Raw genomic sequence first — 24,267 nt, 5'->3', positions numbered from 1 at the left:
TGGGGTTGGACCCCATGAGCCATGAGATCATGACCTGAGCCTAAGTTGGACACTCAACTGACTGAGCCACCCAGCACCCCTTAAAAGAAATGTTTTAAAAGTGGACTTACTTTCCTTATATCTTGACCAGAATATACCAACAGAAGAAGAGCACATAAGTCAATCATTGTCCTTCCTATAATTGTATTTTGGCATCACAGAGTGTGTATTCTGGGAGAAGGACTTTAGAGTTCCTTTCCTTTTGCAGATACGGGAGTAAAGACTGAGGAAGGATAAGGGACTTCTCTAAGGTCTCATAGCCATATATAGCGAGGTTGGGGTAAGAGCTGTTTGACCCTGCTTGCTTGCACTGTCTTTGCATTGGGCCACTTCAAATATGATTATTGTATAAACATTAAATAACAAGAGTTTAGTGAAATATCCAAAGAATATCCTCTCATAAAATATGTTATGTTTCCTATGAAACAATGAGATTTATCTCCACAAGATCCATAGGAAAATTTATTCTATTACTTAGTAGACATATGACATCCATGCTATTGGAATAGTTATTAAACTGTCAATTAAGAAAAGGTGATGGAAGCTATAAGTATCCACATAGTTCAGGAGAGAAGTGATACAAAAGCATCTATTGTTTATCTTTAGTAATAGCTATCTTTGAAGCGAGCACATTACTTGAGAAAACATTTACATTCACCATCCGCCACTGTAATCAGTGGCCTAGTTTAGGCCATGTGAGGGAATCCCTACCCTAATGGAGTGGAAGACTCAACTCAATTGTCTCCTCACCATCTTCATTTATTTTTCCTGGAGAATCAAAAATGGAAAGAGGCGGAGTCCATGAACAGTTGTTCCTACCCAGTCACTTTCAATTTGGTCACGAAGCTTTATTTCCTTCACAACACTTGGAACTCCCCGAAGCTATCTTCTTCCTGTATCTGTTTGCTTACTCCCCCCCCCCCCCCCCATCCCACACTGACAAGAATGGAAGCTGCAAGGCACGGGGCCTCCTCTGTCTTACTCACCACTGGCATCGCCAGTGCCTTTAACAACACCTGGACCATAAAGGGAAATCCACAGTGCGTGAGCAGTTGGCTAAGTGACTGGACTGTGCGGGGTCAAATTGTGAAACTGTGAGCTCTGTGGCTGATAAAGAGGGACTTCATTCCTGACTGAGTAGCACTCTTCTGGGTGATCTCTTCGCTATGCCCCGCTCTGCTTCCACAGCATCTGAACGTGCGCTGTAATTGCTGGTTGACTTGTCTCTCTCTCCCATCCATTGCTTGAGGGCAGGAACCAAGTTCCAGTCATCTGTATGTCCCAGGTGCTAACCACAATGACCAGCAGGGTGAATGGGCGAGTCCATGAGCACCTGAATGGTTCTTTCAGCACAAATGCCTGAGAACATACTACCTTTGTGTGCCTCGCCTTTTCAAACAGAAAGCATGACTGAGTGCTGAGTGTCTTCTAATGCTTTTTTGGAGAAATATCTGTCTTTGGGAAGATAATTTCTGGCAAATAAGGCCCTCTTTTTGTTAATATACACTCTTCATATAGACTATCACTATAGTGTGAGCCACACATATATTTTCAAATTTCTAACAGCCACATTTCAAGACCTTTTTAAAAAGTTAAATTTATTTTAATATGTTTTATTTAACTGAACATATCTAAAATAGCCTCATTTCAACATGACTTAATATATAAAGTTATTACTAAAGTATTTTATATTGCTTTTTTCTTGAAATCCATTTATTTTATGTCTTAATTTGGATGCTAAATTACTGGAAATACTTGATCTGTATTTTTCAAATAAAGTTTAAAGTTGAAAAAGTAGATTCCCAAATCCAGGTTGTTTTAGACACACTTAAATGTGTTCCAGTATTTGAATCGAATATGTTTTTTTTTAATGTTTATTTACTTTTGAGAGAGACAGAGACACAAAGAGACAGAGACAGAGTACGAGCAGGGGAGGGGCAGAGTCCGAAGCAGGCTCCAGGCTCTGAGCTGTCAGCACAGAGCCCAGCATAGGGCTCGAACCTGCGGACCGTGAGATCATAACCTGACTCGAAGTTGGACGCTTAACTGACTGAGCCACCCAGGCACCCCTGAATTGAATATGTCTTTAAGTTTAAAATTTAAATTCTAAACACACTAGTCACATTTCAGTGCCCAATAGCCAAATATGGCTGGTGGCTACTGTATTGGCCAGATAGATTACAAACTCTCCTTAAAGGAAGATTATAGGAAAGGTATATTTATTTCCAAACACCCACAACCTTTTATCACTTCAGATCGTAGCATTTTGGATTCATGAGATGATGGCTTCAAAGTTCTTTGGTCCAAGCTACCTCCTTCTGTAAGAACAGGGGCCCAGAGAGGAAGTGGCTTGTGCAATACATTTCATTCACCCACCCTTCTTGGTGCTGGCTTCCAACACAGTGTTCTGCCAGGCACTACCCGTCTACTCCTTTGGGTCAGATGGAAAACAGGGATGTCCCTGTGGGGGGTCTTCCCTGGAGCATGAGGGATCCCTGCTGTTGGCCAGTGTGGCTGTGATAGAGAGACCTTGGGGAAGCCGTCCCCATGTGCCTGTCCTTGCTGCACCTGTGAGGTGACAGAAGCAGCTGGCAGCTTGGGGCCAGCTGGCTCTCTATCACTGAGGTCAGGCCAGTTAGTTGGACAGACAGTCTTCTCCAGGGACAGAGGTCAGACTGAGCAGTAAGAGAGATGGGCCCAAAGCCAGCGCTCATTTATCCGAAGGTGCCACCCCTACAATGGTGTGGGAAGGACCTCCAATCTTTCAGTATTGTCCAACTTTTTTTTTTTTTTTTTTTTTTTTTTAGCATTTCATGTGTCTCATCTGAAAATGAAGAATACATGACGATGAGTTGAGTATTTCCCAGGGTGCTTTTTTGTCATTTACAACCATTGACAGGTTTAGTGCTTGTTTTCTTTCTTGTTCCCCACGTTGTTCAGAACCTGCTCAAGGTCTCTTGACATCATCTTTATCTAGGATGCCAAAGTTAATGAAATGATGATGGATCCATTTTTCTTTGTGAAGGAAAAATATTGTGACTCTCACGGTGAGGCTGCTCTGTTCCCGAGGAAGCTGAAGTGGGTGCAATATGAAATAGTTTTCCTTCCATCAAAATACACATGTTGCTCATTACCGAGAGCAGAGGGTAGCGTTGGGAAGGTACAGCCTCCCCAGCAGATGGGAACTATTTTCTTCTTTTTTCTTTTCTTTTCTTTTCTTTTCCCATTTCTTTTCTTTTCTTCTTTTTCTTTTCTTTCTTTCTTTTGGTTTCCCATCCTCCATTTTTCTGTATACTCTAATCCTCCACTTCTCTACATTACTATGTAATATTTTTTCAAAATGCACAGTTACTGTAACTTCAAAACGACCAAGAGATAGTATCCTCCTCATAGAAATCACACACACGTTGTTTGTGTGCCAACCCAGTTCAACAATGTGGAGACACAATATAGAATGACACCTCAGAGGGATCAAGTTATTAATTGGCTGAAGTAATAGTCAAAATTTATCTCAAAATCCTGGCAAGGTGTATACCCCAACTGTGAAGAAAAAATTCCCTCACTGGCATCTAAAGTCTGTAAAACATCTTAATGAGTTGACTTGGTTTTGTTTCAGTGGGATATTTAGTCACCAACTTGTGATTCCTGGATTAGAAATCACTCAAGGTACAAATATTACTCCAGCCACCAGAAATCCAGCTAAAACGGGATTTTTACTTTTTTGTACTAGTTTTATGTGCATTACGCACAGATAGGAAGTACTGTAAATGAAATTTGTCATTTTTGGTAAGAAATCAGGAATTATTTTGGACAAAATCATAAGGAAAGTTTTAACCAGAGTTGCTTTTCAACATAAGTTCTGGTAACCAAGGTTCAGGAAAGGAAAAGACCAGGACTCCTTCTTGCTTCAGTTGGCTGGTTTTCAAATTTGCTTACCCAGGCTGCCTTCTGCAGGAAGGGTAGGCAGTAGGGCTGGGCTCCCAGATACCATTCTTTCAGTTCAGCCAAGTGGCTCCACTGTTATGTTTGTTGTAATTGCCTTTCCCTTAGGATTTCTTCAAAGAAGGATTTCTGTAGCTAACAAGTTTGGAAGATCAGTCTTTTACTTTATTGTAGAAAGGATGCTTTAGGAATCCCTATACCTGGGACTTTTCTAAAACTAGAACAGATTCCCCTCCCGCCTTCCCTGGAGAGGAGTGGCTTAAGAATAGTTTTTCTTTAACTTTCAACAGCTTTGATATTCCATGCCCAGGCCATCCCCATCCTGTCCAGTACACCCCCGTGGCCAATGTCAGGAAGCAGGATTGGAAAAGTTAACCTATATGCAGGTGATAATTAAACCGGCTGAAACTTGCATCATTGTTTCAGATGGGGGGCTTGCTGTAATACTATTCCTGTATTTCCTTCTTGCTGTCGGAGAGCTGCCTCTCTGCTCAGAGATACACTCTTGTACCAGCTGCACCATCCTTCTACTTTGGGGATTCGTACTAATTCTGTAACCTTGCGGAAGAGAGCAACCTATTCAGACTTAAGTGGAAAAGTTTTATGAATCTTCAGAGAATAAAGTTTTTAAAAGTTCTTTCCATGTTTTTAGCTCTTATAAGGGCTTGCTTTCTAGAATTACCGACAGAACTGTCAGTTCACTTTGAGAGGAAAAAAACTAGTATTTGTGGCTATCCTGGGTAAATGCCTTTGTATTGAGAGTAAGTACACAAGAAGCTAGGGAGTTACCTGTCAGGGCATAGGCTGGATAGGGAGAAAGGAACTAAGACTTTAGTAGTGTAACCATCAAAATCTCAGACCCTCAGGGCTGCTTCCTTGGCAGCATTGCTGTTAAAAGTTCTGGTTTATTTATTTATTTTTAAAATATTTATTTATTTTTGAGAGGCAGAGACACAGAGCATGAGCAGGGGAAGAGAAGAGAGGGAAACACAGAATCCGAAGCAGGCTCCAGGCTCTGAGCTGTCTGCACAGAGCCTGGACGGAGCCCAATGCAGGGCTCGAACTCATGAGCAGTGAGATCATGACCTGAGCCAAAGTCAGACGGTTAATCAGCTGAGCCACCAGGTGCCCCAAAAGTTCTTCTGATTTAGAAATGGAGGACAAAACCCCACATTTTCTGTGAGATTAGAAATCTAAACAAGCAAGCCTTAGAATTTATTTTTGATGGATCTACCACTTACTGAAATACTCCAAAATCAAACATAACAAAAACTTTATATTTTGTTGACATAAAGATTGTGATGGACTCAACTTTGGGATAATTTGGGGAAAACAAACTATTATTCTAGAGAAAATTTTTTGAGAAATACCTGTGAATGTTCGTTTTCCTAATTTCCAATATGCTTTGGCTGATAGAGATCAATGGGGAAGTATAGGTTTGCCAGCCTCAGACAAAGAGGTTACTCTGATCAAGGATACTTATATTTTAAAGTTTCATTAGTGTCTACAAAGAAAGAAAAAAAGGCCCAGGAGCCAGTGGGAAACCAGCCAGTTCTTTAGCTGGCTGGTCCTTCAACTTGCTGAAAATAAGGAAAGGAAATTATATGAATGTTCCTCAAAAGTGCAAGGTAATTTATAAAAGGGAGACTATAAAAAAGTTTTAATTTTCCTTCTTTTCTCCACTCCACCTATTCCTATGACAATAAAAAAAAATTCTTCTGGTAGAAAAACACTTATTTTTATTACTAAGATCCAGATATGGCTTATTGCTTTTGGATCTGAGTCACCTTTACTTCCCTTCCTTCCTTTTCTCCTCCCTCTTGCGAGATGATGGTTTGGTAGGCAATGGAGAACGTTTCCAGGACTCTCTCTTGCTGAAGATGATTTCTGTGGGGAAGCAGCCCATGAACATCAGTGCACGCAGTAGCCCCTTGGGAACAGTTTGACCCGCCTGGTTTTCAGGTGGTTCACGGTGAGGCCCCAGAGGAGTGTGCCATCCACTGGCAGCAGGACTGGAAATCCATGGGCCCAGCATCTTCCCTTCTCACTGCCTGTCACTGCCCGGCAGAGGGTAAAGCCCCCTACAAGGAGACAGGGAAGAAGATCTGTGATGTCCGAATCAGAAATGTAGTGGATGGATGTTTTCAGGAGCTCCCACTGGGGGTTCTTTATGAAGCACATAAACCACAGCCCCAGAGAACCCAAGCAGCTCTTCACGTGGCACGTTCGGACTTCTTGCTTCAGCCTTCGCACACGTTAGCCGTCACTCCTGCAAAGCCAAGTGCACCCATCTCCAAAGTTACAGATTTTTTTGTATTGGGAGAAGCACATGGACTTACAGTATAGGAAGCACACATACAAAGTCTTTTCAACAGAGCATCATTTTTAAAAAAGAATTTTTTCTGCTCCTTTTCCTAGTGAATTTAGGGTTTCTTACCAGAGCCCGAGTGTTTTAGGTCTGGTCTACCATTTAGCCATGTCTTGCTAATGCTGTGTGAATACCACGTGTGTATAAACGGCTCCTGACTTAGTATGTTTCTTCCAGTGTGTGCCTCTTGGCAGAAGCCACCCAGCCACCCCACTGCCGCCGCTCCGCTTCACATCATGAATATTCAGAGGCTGCAGTCATTGAGGACTCAGGTGGCAAAAATAGTAAGGTGATGGAAGCAAACCCTGACATGAAAGCCAGGGCTGCATTTCAGTGTCTCCACAGCCCTGAGTGCTGCACCCATCCTCTGACCTGTGGACCACATGAGAGGAGAGTCCTGGGGAACTCCTGTGAATCAGGCGTCTGTTCCATACACCAACATGCTCACGTCTTTCTGTATGATGTGTTGTAATCAGCATGTTGTTTTTAAAAGACAACAGGCCCCTCTGTAGTCCTCTCCCACAAAATGCATTTAGGCTGATAGTTCAGCATAAAGGATGCACTGTTGAGGCCAGCAATGCCTGCATTGTTTTCCCTGTAATTCAGTCAGGGTCTCCTCAGCAAAATTTAGTGTATTTTGTGAAATCTTATTTTATATATTTTGTCACCAGCAGCAGTTAAACTAAAGGAGGAACAGCTCCATTCTATTACGGGTTAAATTATGCTCTGTGCCGAACTAGTGGTGATGTATAAATTGCAGCCCTGTCTTTTTTCCAAAGGATTCTAAAATAGGTTTTCCGAATTAGTGCTGGATTTTCGCTCCTGCATGTGTGGTGACTCTGGATTTTTTCCCTTCAGAGAACCATCCTTTGCAGCATTCCCCCTTCCGAGGAATCACTTAGACACTTCCAGCTGGTGGCAGGGGATACAGCCATAATACAGCTTCCTCTGTCCCAGCTGTCTTTTTCACTACGATAAATGCATTACGATGGCTGCACTCTCGTGTAAAGGTTCAGGTAGAGGAAGGTGTAGGATGAAGTCTGGAAGCCGTCTTTTGGGTTTTTAAAAGCTTCAGCTTCGACAGCATCTCTGCATTTTGAATGTCTTCCTGCTTCTGGTCAAAGGTTTCTCTCCAGTGATTGGAATGCTACTGTAAGCCTGGTTAAAGGTGCCTGAGGATATCACCTTATACAAGGAAGCCCTGCGTGCTTGAGAAGAGCTTTTTCAATGCATTATGGCTCATGCAGCCTCACAATTAAAGAAAAACAGGGATTTAGAAATCAATGCTGAAGAGGAGACTGAGAAGAAAAGGAAACACCGCAAACGGTCCCGGGATCGGAAGAAAAAGGTAGTTGTATACGCCAGAGCATAAATCTTGCCTGGATTCTTTTTGTTTTAATCTCCTCCTGGCGTCTGTTAGAAGCATTAAGGGCTATTTTTACGTGCTGTGTAGAGTATAAATTGGGAACGGATGATAAAACCCAGTGGCCGACCATGGCCAGAGGATGGGCTAGGCAGGGGGAGAGTCTGTCCTGTGTGGGGGTGATTGCAGTGCTGATGCGGAAGGTGTGCCTGCACTTGACACAGGCAGGGGCATGTTGCCATGACACAGAAAGGTGTTGCAAGGGAGTTCAAAGTAGTTTCTTCCCAGCCCGGTCAAGGTTAAATGGACTGCGGTGACTTGGGTCTGAGGGAGAGGCCAGCGAGCCGGTCTTTGTACTTGTTGGAGGTCTAGGCTCGTGGAAAAGGAGCTTTTGTGCTAGAACTACTGTCACATGTGTGCATTTCTCAGGCACATCTGTGACCTTAAAGACGTAGCAGAAAAGTCATTTCCTGCTTTGCTTTCTTCCCCTCCTTTTGCCTCTTTTTTCTCTAAGGTGCTTTTAGTTAGGTTGTGCGAAGGAAACAAGCTGCCAGAAATGACTTTCTTTTGTTAAATGGAGCTGAAATCACAGAGGTTTGTTATTCTCTGCTGGGTGAGAGGAATTATCCTGAACGCAGGAATTCCCATGGCAGGGCAGGGACCTGCAGCCTTCACCGCTGATTGCTTCTGATTAAAGCATGGGCATTGATCATCCCCAACTGATATTCTATGGCAGGGGGAAGATAGGAGGAATATTCTAGGTCAGTGGTGTTTCATTACAGCCGGAGAGTACTTACTGAGTGTTTAGTGGCTGTGCCCTTAAATGTGACTCCTAGGTACCCACTGGGGAGTGAGGGCCCGAAGCACTTTTCCTCTATGGCAATTAATAAAAATTGACTAAAACTCTGTGCTCTGAATATGAAAGTCAGGTCATAAAGCATTTTTATGTCTCTTTGTGAGAATTCCCAAGGGAAAGATAATCTTAATTTGCTGTGAGCAGTGATGCATGTGCCTTCTAAATGACATGCAGATTTCATCCACCACATGTACCTCTCTTCAGGGCTGATCATGAATATTTTTGGTGCCTTTGCCATTTTCTTCAGAGTTAGGATCTGTGAAAGAAGGCTCTCTGTGTTTTGTTATGTGGCAGACTTCATGAGATTGAGTTTGGAGAGGTACAGTCGCTTTGCTGCAGGATGTTAAATATAGATGCTTCCTACTTCAATATTCTTGTAAATAAACTTCTTGAACAGATTTTCACAAAAGTACAAACTCAGGTTAGGAAATTGTTGGCAGGCATATTTCAGAGTCATGCACAACAGAGTTGTGGAATTGCCATATTTTGCCAGGTTCTGGTCTAATTGCACTGTATTAGGTTCATCTGTGGGAGGTCACTACGGAGTGCTCACTCTTCACACATCTTTACCCACTCCCACCGTGATAAGCTGGCTTCTAAGAAACATGAGGAAAGAAGGTACATATATTTGTGTAAAGATACAATCGCATCGTTGCTGTTAATACTCTGTATAAGACTTGTTAGCCGAGCCAGGCTTATGCACCGCAGTTTCCTGTAGTGATGACAGGCCTGCTGCCTTGGGGCCTGGGCCCCTGTTTGACTTGGAAGCAAAATAGGGAAGGGGTGAGGCAAAGGGAGCTTCTGGGCTCACTGAGCTGAAGCAAATGCTTTGTGGACCAAAGTGCTTTGTTATGAGTACAACAGAGTCTGTCCAACGTAAATCTCTTAGCAACCAGGAGGGAACATGGAGAAATATCAATATCGCTATGTCAATGTGCAAGCAGATGTAAATGTTTTGTTCTCAGGACAGTCACAGAGTTGATCCAGAAAGTGGCCTGTGGATAACACTTTCATTGCCATTGTACTAGTTAATTCACGACACACTAAAACCAGTATATTCCCTATCAAAGATACATGCATTTCAGGAGACTTAACATTCACAGTCCAAGGATTTTAGGGACTGCTTTCAAAGTACAAAGTCAACATTAGATTACTTTCAAGACATAATCTAGATTCTTTTTCAGTCATATAGTATATATACCACTTATTCTCTACAAAGTGAATTGTTTTTACTTGGAGTTTCTTTTTCCTACCTTTTCCTGAGATCCTAATGAAGGCTTTTGGGTTACTTTGCTCCACGTTATAGGCCCCATAGCAATTGGAAAAGCTTCTCTTATGTACTTTGTGGGTTATTATGGGGTTCATTGCTCTTACTTATATGTAGAAATATCCTCTATGATCTTTTAATTACATAAAAGTAATAGTAATTTCATAAAGTCACAAAATAGAAAAGCTTTAGATAAACGTGAAGAGTATCTATTTTGTAAAGGAATTTGATTCATGGTACCCCTGTAATTGAAGTTTAAACAAGCCCAGGATGAACTTTTCCTGATATATATATGACATAACCTCATGCAGTATGAGATATTACTAAGTATTATAATCAAGTCAGAATGCATATATAAAATTAACATTCTATTCACATTTCATCAGTTCTTAAAAAATCCATGATTGCACATTTGGTCTGCTATGCATATTGATAACCATGAATAAGTGGCTACCAATCAAAAAACATAGGAAACTTTTGGAATTTATAATTACTTGAATTTTAATAATGGTGTGTTTTATTCTTGCCATAGCAACATTAGTGTCAAGGAAAGGAAAAATCTTCCTATTTGCTAAAAGGAAATGCATTTAGATGGACAAACCTTTAATCTTTTTATCCCAATTTTTCTGACTCGAAGCAAACAAAAAGCAACTTTCCCTGAGTATTTTGTTTAGAAGGTGTCTTTCTACTGCATTTACCCATCTCCTTTACACACACTGTCCCATCACTCTTCCCTGATAGATTTTCCCCTTCACTCTCCTCGTCTCCCAATGGGCCGCTAATGCTGGCAGTGAGTGGGGTAGCGTGCCAAAGGTAGACAGAGTGCCTTTGGGAGGGACAATATTGGATCCATGCTCTGACTGAGAAAGTTGCAGAGAGGAACTCTTTATATTCCCTGCACCGAGCAAGGTCCTGGCCCACGGGCGGTGGTCAGTGGATAACCCAAGCTACCACGAGTTCATGAGGACTAGAAGTTACAAATGCTCTCAGGGCCACACTTCCCTTGTTGCCTCTGGCCTCTGGTGCCACATTACCTGGATATTTTGCTTTCTCTCCATGTAAACTATAAGGTACATTTCAATAATGAGGGCTATTAGGAGAAATAACATTAATTTATTCAATAATTTTTTTAAATGTTCACAAGTATGCTTGTATGTATTTATTATGTCCTATCAAAAAAAACCCCCACTTTGAGGTGATCTAAGGATATGTATACTAAAAAAGGAAACATTTATATGCATTGCGGACACAGGGTATACTGGGATAAAGGAACAGCTAATTTTATGATTAATATCTTTTCTAATTGTTAACAACAGACTCATGCAGCTATTCAGTGGCAGAGCAGGAATGAATATTTATTGCTTCATTTTTGCATTCACGTATTCATTTAGCAAACATTTACTGAGTGACTTCTGTGGATCAGGCACTGCATTCAGTGTTGGAGGCAAAGCTACAGGAGGCAGAGTGGCAACAGTACAGTGACTCCCTGCAGAGAGAGGAGATCACTAATCACCCTTCATAACACATGTAAAGGGAGCCACAGGAGCCCACTGTAAGACTGCAGTTCAACTCAAATGGGCTCAGAGAAGCTTCTCAGTGAAGCTGAGCCTTGGAGGAGGAGTGAGCAAGACAGGCAGGCAAAAGGACAGGAATCCCATGCCCAGTGTGGTGGAAAGAAGAGGGAACATTCATGTGTGAAAAGCAAACATAAATAAGGAGCAAAAGGGATATGAGTGTATGGCTTGGAAAGTGGTCAGAAGCCAGATCATGAAGACCTTTGTATCCCATCTCACAGGGTGGGAAATTACCTTCTCCAAGGAGAGAGGACTTTAATTGACTTAAATGGAGGCAGTAGGAAGAGTAACTGAATGGCTTTATGGTTTAGAACCATCACTCAGGCATCCATGCTGCAGATAGCAGCCGGGAGAGCCTTCCGGAAGCACGGGTGGTGATTCAGGAATGAGAGATGCTGAGGGTCTGAACCAGGGCAGAGACTATGACAGTGGAGAGGGGGTGTTGCATGCAAGAGATATTTAGGGGAAGACTCAACAGAATTTGGCAATGGACTGGGTGTAGGATGTGAGAGGGAGAGATTGGATTCTAGGGTAACTGCCAAGTTCCTGGCTTGAAGCGGAAAATGAATAATTAAATTTCCTGGATTCATGTCTTTTATTCCAGGGCATTTATTGACCACCTAAAATGTATCAGGTAGGGTTTTAAATTGCTTTGTAGGTAGAGGCTCATTTAATCTTTATAACTACCCCACAAAGAAAGTATTTATTATCCCCATTTACAAATGAGGAAACTGAGGCAGGAACCCATTAAGCATTCCCACACTATTTAGTGGCAGATCTAAGACTCCAGTGTGGAAAGTCTAGCTGTCTAGCTTGTTCTTTTACCTACAACATGGGGCAGCATATGTAGTTAATATTTTCACAGCTGCATATCAAAATGGATTTGATTCAAAGAACCTTCTAAGTGATCAGCTATTTCCTAGACATTGGGAGCCTTAAATAACAAGCTTTATATCGCTAAGTAACCCAGTGCACTATGGCAGTGTGTCTGTTTTTCTTACCCTCTGCAATAGATTTTAATGTTTTACCACAAGAATTTATTTTTTTAATTTTTGAAAATAAATGGAAAATTGCCAACACAGGATTTCAACTCCTCAAAGACATGTTGCTGTAATAACATAACAATGTCTTAGGTGCTCACTGTATACCAGGCAATGTGCAGGGTGATTCCATGGATTATTCTACTATTTTTCTCACAACTTCTGTATGAGACAGGTATTATTTTCATCCCCATTTTTTTTATAGCTAAAACATAGACTTAAAGAGAACAAATAACTTGCCTGAGGTCATGTAGCTTCTAAGTGTTGGGTCTACACTTAAACTTGGATCATAGGACTTTGGAATCCATATTTAACCACTAGGTTTATTGTCATAAAAATCTACCAGTCTCATTTAGGATTAAAGCAACTTAAAGGTTTGAGAATAAATTTCAAGAGAGATAAATTATTGAGTGTTATCTATTGCTATAGAAGCTTGATGCTTCCTGACATTTATAGGCCTTCTCCATGCCTAGCTCCCGATGTACCTATGGCACCCATGATGGAAGATACCAGGCAGGGGAGGTTTTGTACTATAGTGACTGGACTTGTGAGGGTGAGGGTTGTGTGGACTGGTATCAGATAAAGGGAACCCACTCTGCGTCCTGTTCTGCTGAGAACACAGACTCCAGATCTCTAGGGAGCCTGGTTTCTCTCTCAGCATCCTTTATGCTCTGCAGTATAATTATAAGCTCCGTGTGTCTCACCCAGGAGACTATAAGCTCCTTGAGGGCAGAGGTGGTGTCACAATCTTCTACTACCAAACTGGTGCTTGCAGGGTAGGAAGTGGATGGGAGGGAGGGAGGAGGTGGATGGATGAGAGGCAGTACCATGCAATGATTAAGAGTATGGCCTATATGTAAGATTGTCTGAGTTCAGGTACTAACACTCTTAGCTGCTGTGACCTTGGGAAGTTATTTAACCTGTCAGTGCCCCAGTCTTTTTACATGCAAAATGAATATAATAATAGAATGTGCTTTAGTCACAGGACTGTAATGAGATTTCAATGAATGAATGAATGAATGAATGAATGAATATTAGAATGGTGCTTGGCACAAAACAAGAGTCATATAGTGGTAGTTGTTGCTGTTTTTATTGATGTTCATAGTGAGCAGAAGAATGAGTGGACTGTTTCCAACCTGAACCTTTAGGGGTTGTGCCAACAAGTTATCTGACTGAAGCCGGCAGGTAAGCTCCCTAGGAGCACAGCAGCTGTCCCGTCTCCACTTTTCCTCTGTTGGAAGAGGATGGATGGAATAAGGCTTAGCTCAGTAGAAAAGTTATAAACCTGGACGATGGTTAGTGAAGCATCCCACTTCAGCTTAGGTCGTGATCTTGCGGTTCGTGAGTTCAGCCTCATGTCAGGCTCTGTGCTGACAGCTCAGAGCCTGGATCCTGCTTTGGATTCTGTGTCTCCCTCTCTCTGCCCCTCCCCCTGCTTGCGTGCTGTCTCTCTCTCTCTCTCTCTCTCTCTCTCTCTCTCTCTCTCTCTCTCTCTCAAAAATAAACATTAAAAAAGAATTTCTTTAATAAAAAAGAAAAGTTGTAAACCTTTGTCCTTTGATGTGCCATGGTATTTAGGGATAGGGAAGCAATTAAATAAAACTGGTCTGCTGATTGATTCTCTGTGCTCTCTGTTACTATCATGATAACATTTGTTATTCTCAAAGTCATATGTTTGCTAAAAAAAAAACTTAACACTTTCTTGGTCTTGATGAATTACCATTATAATGAGTACAAGATCATGTTAGGTATAAATTATACATTTATTAATGTCTGAACATGTTATTTAAAATTTTGTTAATACTGTCACCAATATACTGTAGCTATTGAACTGTTTCTTCATTCTTCAGGCTCATGGTCTTTTCTGTCTCTTAATTTGCCTTTGGTAAGATGACATATTATTGTGTGTGTGTGTGTGTGTGTGTGCGCACATGCGCACGCTTTATTGAATCTCAGTATGGAAAAATGTTTTCAATAGGTATGCTTGACAAACAAGAGGATTTGACAGTGCTTTGTACTTTTTGGTAGTTATATTATTAGAAAAAATATAGTAATCCTATTACATTTAACTGGTATCCATTTAATAAAAATGTACTGTGCAGCTACATTGTGCTGATTATTGTGCTGGAGACTGGCATGTAAAGGATGGGACCTGTAGGCCCATCTACCTGCTCTTTGATATGCTGCTTGTACTACTTGATGCAGGTAGGGTGAAGGACCAGAGAGAAAAATAGATATTTTTTGTTGCTGGGTTAGCACTGGTTTATGTTAACACTATGCCATAGTGTTATCGACATGGACAGACGCTTTAGCCTAAGCTTAAGTTTGTTATGTAACTATGTAACTTGCCTCAGTCACAAAAATAACTGGGCTTGGAATCAAGGTCTGTGTGGCTCCCCTTCTTAGGCCATCAGAACCTCTAGAGGATAGGTTTTTTTTTTTTTAAGGGAGGTTCTTACTAATAGATATCTATGGTGAATTCTTACGTCAAGAGAAGAATGGTCACTGTTGGAATGTTAAAAATTAAATAATTTAATAATTGAATTTTTATAAATTATTTATCATTCACTGCAAAATCTAAATATTGTCTAAATCGTAACACTTAAATTAGTGTACGTTTAAATTAGTACACATTTAAAATAACTTTTAAGAGGAATCCAGTCACTGAAACAAAGTAGAATTGTAAGCTTCTATCTGTTGATTGACGAATAGGTTAAATGTTGAAGGATGATATCTAAATACAATGTTACACTGTCAGCTGTATACTCCAAATAGTAATCTAAAGAAATACTTGTATAGAAAGATAACATTTGAAAACAAGGAATCTGCTGTGTTTTTACTCAGACTGTTTCTTGTTTGTGTAAGTTAAAAGTAAGTTAAAAGTTCATTCCAAAGCAATGGAAATGGCGCCTGGATCTTCTACATACGGTTCAGATTTTTCTGGTGATTATCCCCTTCGTTCAGGATTATGCTGTCCTGGACCCAAAGTGGCATCATGAGAAGGAATGACCCATCCCTGTCAAATATAGGAGCTGCCTATAAAATGTATAGGTTTCAATTTAGATTTAGTTGGTTGCAGTAAACCATAGGTGACCTTCTACACATTAGGATCTTATCATCAGTTCTGTTTGAATTTATATGAAGCCCATTAGAATGGATAGAGACTAATGTTTATATCTGCCAGGTTTGGCAGAACAAAAGCCAACCAGTACCATCATCATAGGAGAGGAAGGGTATATGGACTGTGTGGAAAAGCATAGGGACAGATAACTTAGCTGGAGAGTGTTGGAAGCCCAAGATTTTCTAATGACTGGAATCCAGTGATACTGAAACATTTATAATCTACATGTAGGTATCCCTGAAAGCTTTGTAGTTTCAGTACTATGAATAGCATTATTTTATCCTCACGAAGTACAGTTTTCTAAGAGTCTATGCAATTGAAGAAGGTATGAAAATATGGTAAATTGTGTTTAGTAGAGGATCAAAAACATTAATAAAGCAGGCAAGCAATAAGGAGAAAGTTGTGGGGAGGGGGCTAAGTATTACAATCCATGGTGATGGAAAGAGAGGGCTTTGGGCCTAAATAAGAATTCATATCGCAGCTGCCACTGGTTAGCTATGTGGCCTTGAACTAAATTTCTCTGCGTCAGTTTCCAGATTGGTCAGATGGGGATATTAACCCTTTACTTGCATACTATTGTAAGGAGTAAAAATACTATAAAGGCATTTTGCCAGGGGTCTGACATAAAGGGAGCAGTTAGCTAAAGTTTCCTTATCGTATGGGCTCTCAAAGGTAACCAAGTGACCATAGTCAAGAACAGAGCAGAGGAGCTGAGAAAACAAGAACTTTTATACCTAGCAATCCCTCAGAAGATTATTTGATAAATGAAATTTTACTGATAAACTGGTATCCTCAAAAAAGTCATTTGAGTCCTGCAGTTCAGGTCTTTGCAAACTTTTTTATATGTCATTTTGAGAATTAAATTAAATCTGTCATTTTGAGAAATATTTCAAAAGACTCACATGTTACACCTTCCATTCATTAACACTATTATTAATAGTTTCTCTCAGGAGTTAAATGATAGCCAAGGTAGATAGTAAAGAAAGCTTAAGAATCATATGTATAGATAGAAGAAGTATCAAATAATTCTTTTAACAAACCAACTTTATTTTGCAGATTTGGGCATAAATGTTAAAATACTTGGAGGAAGAGTAATTAGGGCTGAATGGAAGCAATCTTCACTGGATATATTTACTTATTATATATATTATATATATATTATATGTAATATAATTATATATATATAATATATATTTATTGAAACAAAAACATTACCTATAAATATGTCCATAAAGTATATGCACTCCATTACCAACCGGCTTTCCACCCCCTCTAGGTAATGTGGCCACCAAAGAGGTGTCGGATGGTTTCAGGGTAGCTGGGGACCTAGGGGAGAGTGAATGATCTGGTTGATAGGGAGATGTCACCATCTGTACCTGGTTTCAGAACCCACAGTGGCCTGTGGACTGTCTTCCTTGCCAGCACACCCCCTTCTCTGCTTCTCAGACTGCCATCCTTGAAGCCAAACAGTTTTTAGTCAGACAAAGCAAGCCACCCTGCCCGGACCAAATTGGCCCACGTCAGCAACTGCCACTAAGAATTATCAGTGTGTAAACAGCCCTATTCACCTTAAACCAAAAAGAAAAACAGAACCTGAAATGTGGACATCTCTCATTAGACACTTTTGTTACAGACTCTAAGTGAGTTTTCTTTTCAAAGAAGGGCAGTACAGAGAGATGCCTATCAGCAAAAGTATATGGAGAAGAATTTACCTTTTCTTTCTTTTATTGAGCTGTAAGTCACTGAGGAACTGTGGTGGGCCAGGAGCTCTGCTGAGTGCTTTAAGAAGATTATCGTATTCAGGTCTCACGAATGGGGGCTATTATCCTACTTCTCTGCATTAGGGGAGGCATACTCTCGAACATTTCAGCAAGCCCAGGGTTGCGTAATTAGTAAGTGTAAGGCTGGAATTTCCCCCCAGGTGAGTCTGATTCCCAGCCCATGCTTAGTCCGCCACTTCTCCCCCCTCAGTCCCTGTCAGTCATGATTGTTTCCAAGTCCCCACTGAGAGCCATTTTCACAGGAGACTGGGATCCGTGAGGTGAATCTTTCCTGGACCATGAGATGCCACCATGCTAGGGTTTCCACACCTAGAAAATGCCTCAGAGAATCCTTCTTGTGATTGATTTCTTCCTCCCAAAAGAAAAATACACGTTGGGGCATGGACAGCAGGAGGGTAATAATGCTGGATGTAATAAATAATTTAACTTTCACATCGTACAGTTACCTGAAATGCATCCTGCCTCAACAGGACCATAATTATATTAATGGTAAAATAAGTGTGAGTACAGTTTATTTCCAAACTGTTGGCATTTGTGAACACAAATAGTGAAACCATTTTGTGTTGGCTGATTTCTTGATGTTTGAAATGAGTATATTCCCAATGCCTTGTGCTTCATGCTTACCATTTTTATGAGAAAACTGTTAAGCTGATTTTGAAGAACTCGGCCTCAAAACAGACTAATTTTCAGAGCCTAAATTACAAATTAAAAAACAATTTGTAGAGTGGTAAGAAATTAGCACCAACATTAAAAAAAAAAAACAAAAAACCCTTTAGCCGACGACACCAACAAATGTTAGAATTGAGTCACCATAGGTGTTGCCAGGTTCTTTGCCAGGATAGAAGAGACCTCTTAGTCCTTATGAAGTGATTTTTTTTTCTTTTCCTTGATGGTAAGAACTATGAGTAAAAAGCTTTAATTTGGGGAAGGGAGTTGGCAAAAATTGGAATCTCAAAAAAAACAAAACAACTTGATTATTTAGGACAGATGATTTTAGGCTTTCTAACACACTTCACTTTGAATCCGTAGGAGCTGTGCTAGCAAAGTTAGGCTTTGTTTACAATAAAATAATTGGGAGTTGTGAAAGGCTGTTCTCTCTCTTCACACTTATGTGAGTCTCTGAGTTACATGGCTTTCTTCTCCTTTTGCCCATGAGCAGATTGAGGCTCAGACATTGACTTTAACAGTCACAGTGACCACTGGACAGAGGCAGAATTTGAACTCATGGCCATCAGACTAAGGTCTTTCCCTTCTTTCACTATTCTGCCTATAGGTTTTTCACCGCTCATGTAAGATTCTTGCGTTTGGAGAAAGCTTTTACTTTTATTTTTTATTATTTTCTAATCGGTTATTAAATCATTTTTATGCTTCTCATTACTAATGTTATTGTTCATTTGTTTTATGTGACAAATACTGGATAAGAAGTGCTTTTTAAATCATGATGCGTGACTTAAACCCTGTGTTTTTATCTTCAAATGTTACATGGCGACGTTAAGTATTACTGCAAAGCACAGAGCAATTTTGAATCAGGAAAAAAATCATGATTGACCTTGGTACTGTGGATTTACCATTGCTTAGGGAAGCAATGTTTGTCAAAACCATTATCTTGAGCAGTGCATTTTGTTTTCTATCAGTAAATCCCCCAAATGCCCAATCTCATAATTCCCAGCCACATTCCTACTACCTGGCTGGTTAGGGGTGAATGAGAGAGGATGGGCTGGAAGGCTCTGAGGTCACCGAATCCCCACACAGGCCACTGCTCCCCCTTCTTCCGTAAGGACCTGCTGTCCCTCTGTGCAATGGTTGGGACACCACTACCTGATTCAATAACATAATGAGTGTATTTACTTAGCTCTGTCAACACTCAAAATATATTTGCCTGCTTCGAAGTAAGAAGATAACCATACTGATGTTGGAAAATGCTGAATGCAATTAATTTTTTTTTCCTTTGAAGAATGGCCATTGTTAAGGATCCCTGCTTTACTCTTCCTCTTCAGCTGGAGTCATTGCCACCTAAAAATAAATGGTTTTGTTGTGGACATTTATTCTAACCACAATTACTTCAAATAGAATTAATATATTAATACTGGTGACCCAAGCATATGAAACTCGCACATTCATTTATCTTCATTAGTGTAGAATTAGCCATCCTGGTAATCCTCCCCAATTCCTGTCTGTGATTCACTTCAAAAGGTTTTGACTGCGCCTCATCTTAGCTGAAATTGGGTGTTTGAGGGTGACCATGAATACATTAAAATAGGTGTTTTTCCTGTTTGCTGTGTTAACATAAACCCTGGGCTTGGTTTTTCCACAGCTGTTCAGCGTGGTTATGGCAGCCTGACTTCCTCCCATTCCACTGTGTGTGGATCCGGTTCCTGGGCTTTGTCCTAGCTCTCCACTAGAGAGCCTTGTCTCCACTGGCTGGTTGTAACTTGATTTTACATAACATGTTTCAGTGGATTTTCTATGGGATCAGATTAAAATAATTACATAGCCATCCATTTGGCATCTGATAGGCATTATCTTTTTGTTTTCTGGTGGATTAGTTAGGGTTTTGTTTGCAGTGTCAGGAAGGGAGAGTGTGCTTAGGTGCATTTGGCATTCTCGGCTTTGACCTGCTTTCCTAGAGCTGCTTTGCAGCTCTAGCAGAACCTAAATTATTAATGCGATCTGTTCTGTATCTGCACATAGAGCCTAATCCAGCCTTTTTTTTTAAGTGCTGCTGAGGATCTCTGAAATAATGGGAGATTGATTTTTGGAGGCTGCGTGGAATGAGGAGTGGGCCTGGGTGTGAGCTGCGGAGTCATGTAGGTTTGGGTTTGAGCTTCCTCACCACCCTTTCTTTGCTGTGTAGTCTTCAGTTGGTTACTTAACCTCTCTGAGCATCTATGCCCTCATCCCCAATAACACCTATTGCAAAGAGATGTTATGAAGACAAAATTAAATTGAACATGAAGTGCCTGGCACAAGTCAGGGATTCAGCCAATATTCATTCCTCCCACCTCCCCACTCCTTTCCTCTTGCCCTCATCCACTTGGAAGAAATGAGTTTATGTTATGCTAAGTGTATTCAGTGAGAGTTGTGAGTTAAAAGAAGGAAGTGAATTCACTGAAGGTAATTCCAAGCAGGGTAAAAAATACATGAAAAACATGTATGTGTATATGTGGAGAAAAATATACATTTATATAAAGTGTAATATTAATAATTACATATACATGTACATATGTGTGTTTAGATTTGAGATGTATTCCAAATGTGTATTATATATATTCTAAATAAGGCAGTTAAGCCCAGAGCCAATTTTTATTAATTTCTATAGAAAGAAATGTGGTTTCCGGAGAGAGCACTGTGCGTGGTGTGGGGTATAGGGACTCTTGGCTTTTGTGCAGGTGCAGTGGCTTTCCCAGGATCACTCCGCACAGCCCCAGCTTATTCCGCAGCAGCACCCAACGTCCAGTTGCAGGTGCCTCGATAGATTTTCTAAACTGAGTAAGAAGCCAGTCCTTTTTCCCCTGGGTAGGCCTTAATGGGTTTACCTTTGCATTTAAAGGTCTCCCTCGGGCAGCTGCTCCTTGACTCCCAGAGTGAAACCCACTCGGAGGAAGCTAGTCAGCAAAAGATCAGTTTCGGTGACTCTCCTAAGAGGGCTTTTGAGGCTGTCTCTGATATGTGTTTCTCAGGGACAATTACAGAGAAATAGACTAACCTTGGGCAGATGGATTTTCTTGCTAAATGTTACTGTCCAATCAAAGACTTCTTTCAGAGCCTTTGACAGCATTTAATACCTGTTTGCCACCTTTACTCCCTGCTTGATTACCTATAATGTTCTGGGACATTCTGTCAGTTCTCTTACCTTCCTCTTTCTCACCATGTGAATAATTGATGTACATTGTAGACACAGCCTTCAACACAGGGAGGCTAAGGTCACCCAGAGAAAGCATTATTGCTATCATCTTGAAATATGTTTTTCCAATATTTTTTTTACATGTATATACTTAGTTTCTTCTTCCCTCTTCTGTTTTTTTTTCCTTCCCTTCTCTTCCCTTTTCTTTCTCCCCCCACCCCAAATTAATGGAGATAATGGTGGCACCTCCTGTTTTGTAACCTGATTTTTTCCTACTGAACAATATAATATGAGCATTATGTTTGTGTCAGTAAATACATTTTTGTAAGGTTTTTAATGGATCTATGGTATTCGACTTTATGGGTGTACCAAAATGTACCCAACTAATGTCTTGGTTTTTTAAAAATTTTTTTTAATGTTTATTTATTCTTGCAACAGAGACAGAGAGTGAACAGGGGAGGGGACAGAGAGAGAGGGAAACACAGAATCTGAAACAGGGTCCAGGCTCTGAGCTGTCAGCACAGAGCCCAATGGAGGGCTTGAACCCACGAACTGTGAGATCATGACCTGAGCCGAAGTCAGACGCTGAACCGACTGAGCCACCCAGGTTCCCCTGTCTTGTTTTTGTATGTTTAGTTCATTTCAACTTTTGTTACCTTGAAAAATGGCACAAAGGACAACAAGGGCTTCATCTTTATCCACACTGAAGGGTTCTCACTTTCTGCTCTCCTTATGTTGGTGACTCCTTAGCACAGCATTCTAGGTCCTTCATTCTGAAGCCAACGCCACACGTACAACCTCATTTTCCACACGTACACTCGTTGGCCTTACTCAGTTCTAGTCGAGGGACTGACTACCTTTCCTTTCCCAGAGCATACATTTCCGCTCCCCCGCTGTGGGGGTTGGGGAGGTCCTTCATGCTGCCTGCAGTACCTCCCTCTCCCATTCTGTTCCTTCTGGAAGTCCTGTCTCTCCTCTTAACTGTTACAACTATTTATTCGCATCTCTTAGGAACTTTATGTGGAGGATAGTCCTTTGTGTATGAAGATACCTAGATGAAAAAAAGTCACCAATCTTGATTTTGGATCTTGGCATAGCCTCTAAGTTTGCAACTTCAGCTGCTCTTTCCTTGTCTGTGTTATGTCGAGGACCCTGCCACAGTTGTGTGGAGGGACGCCAGTGGTTCCTTCGTACACTTTACTGGACTACAAGTTCCTTGGAGCAGAGTTACCACTGATTCCTGGGGTGTCTTCTTCTAGGCCCCCTTGGCTCTGTCCTGTCAACCAATAATGACAGCTCTCTGCCCAGGGCTCTGTGCTCTTTCTCCAGCTTTCATTAGTTCATCAGAGATTATTGAGGCCTGTGGCTCTCAACTGGCAAGAGGAGAGGTTCTGCCTTATGCAGCTGGGGTTGGTGTGACCAGCCAGCCTTCTTTGTCCACAGCTGAGGGGTTTCCTAGGATGTGGGGCTTCCAGTGATGAAACTGAGACAAACCCAGGGTGTACTAGAATTGGTGGAATGTGGTGGGGCAAGGGCAAATGGTAGTGCAAGGGAAAGGTCCTCTGTACTACCTGCTTCTAAAACTCTCTCAGTTTTGGTAACTTTGAGAGGCTTGCCTTCCATCTCTGATTATGATGTCACTCCTTCTCCTCTAGGAGTCTTTTACCTGTTTTTTAATTTCCTGTGTCATCAGTGGGCATTACTTTTTCCTAAATTTTCTGTTATCTACTGAGCATACAAGCACAGTGGACCATTGTGTGTGTCATGCCATCACACATACAGGGAAGTACTTAAAATCTAGCTTTGGGCAATGACTCCTGCTTTCATTATATAGGGTCTCATCTAGAACCCAGTTGGCTTTTGCTTTACTTTTTTTTAAACTTTATTTTAAAATTTATTTTTAGAGAGAGATAGAGAGCAAGCTGGGGAGGGGCAGAGAGAGATAGGATCCCAAGCAGGTTTCATGCCCTCAGCTTAGAGTCCAATGTGAGCTCAGACTCATGAACACAAAATCATAACCTGAGCGGAAGTCAAGAGCAGGATGCTTAACTGACTAGGCCACCCAGGCACCCGCCTTTTGCCTTACTTTTATTTCATTGGCTCTTTAACTCCTGGGTCACGTGTTTTACTTCTTAAGGTTTTTGGTTTTTTGGGGGTTTTTTTTGGTATCTTTTGCTTAACTTTATTTTTGACCCCACACAAATTTAGATTATACAGTACATACAGGGGGTTTTTGTTTGCTTGTTTTATATACGCTTTAGTTTTCTGGAAAATGGCTCAGGGCAAAAGGAGTAAAAATATAGGCAAGGTGATAAAACGCTCTAGCACAATCACCTTATTTTTATTATTCCCAACCTGGACTTGCCAAAGCTGTCTCCTCCCCCCATGCCACCTGAAACAAGGGAAGGACACTGTGACCTTCACCCCGTTTCTCCCCTGGAGAGGCTCCTAGCCTGTGTGCTCCTTTCACCAGGCAGTGGGGGACTGGACACAGTAAAGAACTTTACTACTTTCCAGTTTCATTCTCAGTTAGTTTTCCCTTAGAGGGAAACTGCCACTGTTTTATTAGAAAACATTTTGAGGTAGGCCACTACAAAGCTACATAAGTAAAATGTTTTAAGTGCAAGAAAATCACCTTATGCTCAAATTTACATGATTGAGATAAACATATGACTTCAAATTGTTTTACAGTGATACTAGGAAAAAAAATCTATTGATCACTCCTCCATTTTCATACCACTCAAATCATATTTAATGTGTTAGTTATGACATTTATGGATCGCAGATTTAAACATATGATTCAGTGAAAAGGAGAGCTCCTGTGGAAGTCTGAATTTGAACCTATAGGACTTATGTAAAGGACAGATACATTGAAGGGCAGAGCTGTGTGGAAAATTCCCACAGAGTGTCTCCAAGTCGTGCAGTCTTCGAGGTGGAAGGGACCTTTGAGGTCACGGACCCAGGGCCTCTGCAGAACCTGCCTGTCCTTGAAGATGGCTTTATGAATTGCTTGTCAGTCTGCTTATGAATCGCCTGGTGCTGGAAATGTCCTACCTCTAAACATAGTCCACC

At 41.0% G+C, this 24,267-nt stretch overlaps 1 protein-coding gene across 1 annotated transcript in view; it reads left to right on the top strand.

The window, feature by feature from the left end:
* Nucleotides 1-7,583: 7,583 nt before the first annotated feature.
* ANK3 (ankyrin 3) overlaps nt 7,584-24,267 on the top strand; it is a 334,814-nt gene continuing 318,130 nt past the window's right edge. Inside the window, exon 1 of the mRNA XM_042959816.1 lies at nt 7,584-7,697. Within this exon, the coding sequence (XP_042815750.1) occupies nt 7,584-7,697 (114 nt within the window). The remainder of the gene's footprint in view (nt 7,698-24,267) is intronic.

This window comes from Panthera tigris, chromosome D2 (assembly GCF_018350195.1).
Source record: "Panthera tigris isolate Pti1 chromosome D2, P.tigris_Pti1_mat1.1, whole genome shotgun sequence".
NCBI classification, from domain to species: domain Eukaryota; kingdom Metazoa; phylum Chordata; class Mammalia; order Carnivora; family Felidae; genus Panthera; species Panthera tigris.
Note: the sequence above shows the minus strand (reverse complement) of the source record. Positions and strands in the feature narration are given on the sequence as shown.